This window comes from Formica exsecta, unplaced genomic scaffold (assembly GCF_003651465.1).
Source record: "Formica exsecta isolate Colony F162 unplaced genomic scaffold, ASM365146v1 scaffold442, whole genome shotgun sequence".
Lineage (NCBI taxonomy): Eukaryota > Metazoa > Arthropoda > Insecta > Hymenoptera > Formicidae > Formica > Formica exsecta.
In genome coordinates this window covers 494,141-499,688 of record NW_021851656.1, presented here as the reverse complement: position 1 = coordinate 499,688, position 5,548 = coordinate 494,141, and the positions used below count along the sequence as shown (strand labels likewise).

Here is a 5,548-nt window from a genome sequence, read left to right as displayed (position 1 = left end):
TATTATATATATATGTATATTTTCGAAAATAAATTTTTTACTACGTGTCATTTAAAAAAAAACAAAAATAAATTACGCTTGTTCCATTATTAAGAATATAATTGTAACCGGAACTTTTAAAGACAAAAGACAATTTTTTTCCGCACGGTACTTATATATAAACTGATGTACGCAAGTCGGCCTTTCCTCTCTGAACATGTTAATCATTTCATGTAGCGCCGCAAGTACGGAGAGGATTTTAGATTGGCGAGGAAAATCCGTAGATTGGTTAACGAGGCTCAGTACGAACTCGGCGAAATTGGCTCGATTAAAACCTACGGGGCAGCTGCCCCGAGGATTGTGCTCCGTCATGTGATTGGTCCCTTCTCCCAGGTCCTTTCTTCGATCTCCTCCATTTCGAGATGCATCGATACTCGGCCATCATTAATCATGCACTTTTGTACACACTCGTCGATGGGACTCCCTGCGAGGGACATCCGAGACGCAACAAAAATGAATCTCGAAGATCGGGATTGGGCTTGAACGCAGCGATCGAGGCCAGATGTTATTAACTTATGTAAAATAAACATAAACGAAAAAGCTGCACTCCGTTATGGAGGTATCGAAACATTAATTGTGTGACTTTTAGTAGCGATATTATAATTACTTGTTGCAAAAATTTCATTTTAATCGTAAATGCTAGCCGCACGACAAAATTAAAAAAACAGATCGTATATGTATGTTAAGCAGTAAAATTAATTTTAGAATGGACTATTACGATTTTTCGACAAGTCTTTGATGTATATTAATAGATTTTATATATGTACTTTGAAAGAGCGTACATCTTTATACGTATGCTTGATAGAAATAATAAAGTACTTGTCATTTTATAGCCAAATATATACAAGCAGATATAAAAGACGATATAAGTTTAATTTTCGTGAACATTATTTTTAAGATGAGATGAGTACGGAGAAAAATTAAGCATATAAAACGGAACGTTCACCCGTATATACTCGCATCTACTTGATTTGCATTTAAAGTATAACCCGCATATTTTCTATCTGTAGATAATGAACAAAAAGTACTTTACAGTACACATATTTTCCTCTAAGAAATCCTCTAACGTATGGTATTTTAATTAAATAATATATTATTATTATATATTAATTATATTAAAAATATCGCCGTACTAGAGGATCACAAACTTAAATTAAAATTAATTAAATTAATACGAGGATTATAAATTTTTTAATAATATCATGGCAATGAATATTTGATTTCAGGATATGGACCTAATTGAGGTTCTTTGGAAGCAGGATGTGGACTTGGGATTTACGCTTGTGGAACCTGCCACGACGCCTGCCAAAAAATCATCTACATCAGAAAAACAATCAGCGGACGAAATCGAAAAGCTGAAAGCTTTGGAAGCAATTAACGCCACGAATCAAAAGGTATGAAGAAGCTTTTTCATTTTTTTTTTCTAGTTAATATCTTGCTTTCGATTCTCCGAATTTATTTATTTTTCGAAATTACAAGGTGAAACGAATTCGTTGTTTCGATCTTTCAATCGCAATGGCTAATGAGCAATTGTTTCTCGAGAACGCGCCGCTTTCTGCTTTCACGCACGTAAAAGGAAGCGTTTACTTCCTTGGACTCAATTTAAACATTCGTTTCTCCATATGCCAACGGGTCCATTGATGTCTTCCTGTGTCCCCCGGATGATTATCGGAGATAGAAAGCTATGGACGCGCGCATACACTGTACGTCAAAGAATGGCTCGCGATGTCGCGCATTTTTCGTTCTGCCTCTCGACAATCATCGACCGATTGCATCGCACGAATAGGAAGCGACATTTTCTGCGATGCTTCAGAAGAAAAAGATTTCCAGATTTAGCTTCCGGGTATTTATACATTCATCGCAGAACATTTCAGGATATTATTCTTCATTTTTTTTTGTTTCTATCTATCATTAAAAATCAATTTGGTGACTTGATTTAAGAAAAGCGCCGTACGCTGGCATTCATTTCAATTTATATTAGCTAATTGATGTGTTGAGAAACATAAACATACAGTGTTACGTGTATAGATAGATTTGTATCGAATCGTGAAATTGACCGTAAGGCATCGAACAAGAGTGACACCGCTTGTTCGATCAACAGTGGAATTCGGCGCTTAGGGTGGTTATCTCTCTTTATCATCTCTAATCTGCATTTTAAATAAAGCTTATTCGGAGGGCGCGCGTCCTGAAAGATCAACATTCGGCATACATGTATTTCTTATAAAACTTACTTCATTTTTATTTAAAAAAATTTTAATACGCGATCTTATCCTAGTTAGCGCGTGGCTTCCGCGCTCGTAATCGCTCGTAGATGATCGATCTTGATCGGAGACGCTAAGCCGGTCCAATCCATAGCGACCATTTTTGGTAGACCGAAAGAGAAATTAGGAGTCCATGCGTCCTCGGATATAATCTCGGCCGATATTCCAATCATATATCGGGCTTCGATCTTGTCTTTCTCGAGTTATAAGCACACCCGGATCGAGATAGCAGACGTTTTGTCTCACGATGTATTCACGATAATATCAATGTTCCACGAAGAGACACGTCTTTATACAGCGTCACAGATGCTGCAGTGCTTTCCTAATTTAGTCTAAACATGTTTTTTTTAGTGGTGCAGAAGATCGATTGGCCGCGATATTTTTTATTATATTTTATAATAATATTCTAATATTATTACAGATATAAATCGAACCATATTTTTAGCATTTTTCTATCCTCTCTCTATTTTTGTAAAATTGTTTTTTTTTATTTTTGCAGAAATAATTGATTTATTATTATTTAATATATTATAATATAATATATTGTGTTGACAAGTATCGCGCGAATAGAATATTTTTTCATCTACAGCAAGAATAGCATAATTTAAATTCTAATAGAGAGTTTCTTTCATCATTCTTGCTAACATAACAAGACGGATATTTCTAATTTTCTACTACTCGGTTATCATCTATGATGTGTTGAAACAATGTTGATTTTAATTTATCGATCACTCGAATGTAAACTAGAACTGATTTATGAAGAACTCTTTTTCGTTGATTGAATTCCGATTAATTTTTCTCGTACAATGTAAGTTTATCAATAGCGACGACTTTTCTCCGCTTGGCGCGTTTCGGTGGATGGACACGAGGTGCATTTAAGTATCCAGCAGATTCGAACCTACGAGAGCTCATCCATACGATGGTCACCGACAATGACGTTGCATCGACGTTCTGGGCGGGTAACCCATCAGACTCCTCGACGTTCTTCGTCTGCCTCTCTGTCTCATCCTCTCTTCATCCTCGCTTCTTTCGCTTCTCTCTTCTTCTCACGACCTTCGGTAGTCGGCGCTCTTTCTTTCTTTATTTCTTTCCCGACGTCGCTATGCGCCGCTTCGTCTCCATCGACCTTTTCCTCTACGAAGATCGCATTGTTCCAGCGGGTTCCACCTTTGTGGGGGCTCGCCGCCGTCTTCGAGAGCCCAATAATACGGGGAAGACCCTCGATCCCGATCGAAAGCCGACATATCGATCCGAGACACGGTCCGCGAACAGCTGAGAACAAAGAAGAGCTCAGTCTCTCGACTTCTCCTTCTCTGTCTTGCATCGCGACGGATTATTGACATGCATTGTTCCAACGTCTGGCCAGAATTGTTTTAACTAAAGACAAGCAGCGGCTCAAAAATGGTATAGCGTTGTTAGAAGTGGCAATGAGAAGATTTGATCACGCGTTTTTTTTTTTTTTAATTAAATATAACTTTTCCCGGATTTAAAATCCGTATAATTTTAACGAATTTAATCTTTGATATATTACGGACGCTATATTTGCATTATTCTGGATCTTTCTTTCGACAGATATGAATAATTCGCTGAAATTGAAATCGTTTATTGAAAGACAACTTTACAGAATTACCACCCTCAAAGCTAAAGTCAAGGTGTAAAGCAATGAAAGTATTTTATAAATGATCTTGCAACATAGAATATTTGTCAACATGTGCTATTCGAGAACGACATTGATGTCACTAGGAAGAAGCTAGGCAAGTGAATTACTGTAAAGCACGTTGCATGTTGCTGTTGTACAATTATCTCAAGCCGCCATGACTGGTAGAAATTTTTAATCCAGAGCCAAAAGATTTAAATGATCGGTGCACGTCGCGGCGACAGGCTCCATTAGAGCGACTCCGTCTCGCTGCGAAACGGGAATGAATTATGGAGGCGTTTAGAGGAACGTCAATCTAGAAAGTAGGAAAAAGGAAGTTTGATCGAACGACTCAGGATGGAAAGCATTCGTCGCGAAGACAACAAATTTTCTCGTGCTTAGCAAACGTGGTCACGGTTTTCTTCGCGTACTTATCTATTTATTGATTTTTCGCATACTTCTTCAATCGATTAATAAAATATTATCAATAGCATTGTAGCGATTAGAGACGCGCAATTATGTTTAAAAATGTAACAATAGATAAGGCTATTCTTATCAATATTTCTACATAGATATTTTCAATATTGGTTGCAAATCATTAGATCACATATATCTTTATGTGTTTCATCACTCGGCAATGATTCATACTTATTTATTGTCTGGAACAAACGTAATGCAAAACCCGATCAATTCCACTTAGAGAATCTTGCTTCGTTTTAACACGAATGCGTATCGCGCAAGATGAATCGTTGCAAGGCATCTTATTTCCGATTATAGAAGATCGCTTTCTTGAGCTATCGTGACTGACGCGAATTTTTAATTCACCGACGCGATTCAAATGAAACGAGCTCTCCTAGGCGACGGGCTCCATTAGGGCGACTCCGTCTCGGTGCCAGAAGAATGAAGAGGGAGACTCGTCGGGAGGACCGCAGCAAGAAGAGGATGGGTCGATTCGTGCGATATAGGAGGAGGATGTCGAAAACAACGGATCCTCTCGCCCCGTTCTCCATCCTCACCGAACGTATTCATAAAACCATCAAAATGGCTAGCGTTCATTTGTTCCTGCGATGTATCCGTGAAGCCGGCAGGGTTTGGTAAAATGATAGATGTACGCAGCATCCCCTTCGGTACGAGGGGCGCCATCGACGGACCTATCGGAACGGAAGAGAAACGAGTAAGAGAGAAAGAGAGAGAGAGAGAGAGAAAGCATTTGTCGATCCGAAGCGTTTCTCGCGAAAGAGAAAGAGAGGTATCGGTTGAAGAGAGGAGGGGGCTCTGGGAGCCAGAGAGATTGGAACACTCTGGGAGGGGTATTCCGAGGGACGTATTGATGGTCCTGGAAATTGAAAACGCCCGGTGAGCCGAAGTGGGTTTGGCTTTCTTCTCTTGTCCCGATTGTTTCCGTCGGCTGGAATTTCGGAACAAAATGGCGCGAATGCGGTGATACCGATGATCGAAGTTATCGCGTTTTTTGCATCCATCTCTTCCGGTAGAGCTACTTTTTGGCAACTTACTCATCTCTTTTCTCATAGGAGGATTTTATTGATATTATAAAATTATGCTTTTTTGTTTCATTTTCCATATCTAGCAATCAACGCGTTTTTTTTTTTTT

General features: G+C 38.7%; 1 protein-coding gene across 1 annotated transcript in view; it reads left to right on the top strand.

The window, feature by feature from the left end:
• The window catches only part of LOC115240568 (segmentation protein cap'n'collar), a 95,418-nt gene that overhangs the window by 31,336 nt on the left and 58,534 nt on the right, over positions 1-5,548 (top strand). Inside the window, exon 2 of the mRNA XM_029815797.1 lies at positions 1,266-1,433. Within this exon, the coding sequence (XP_029671657.1) occupies positions 1,266-1,433 (168 nt within the window). The remainder of the gene's footprint in view (positions 1-1,265; positions 1,434-5,548) is intronic.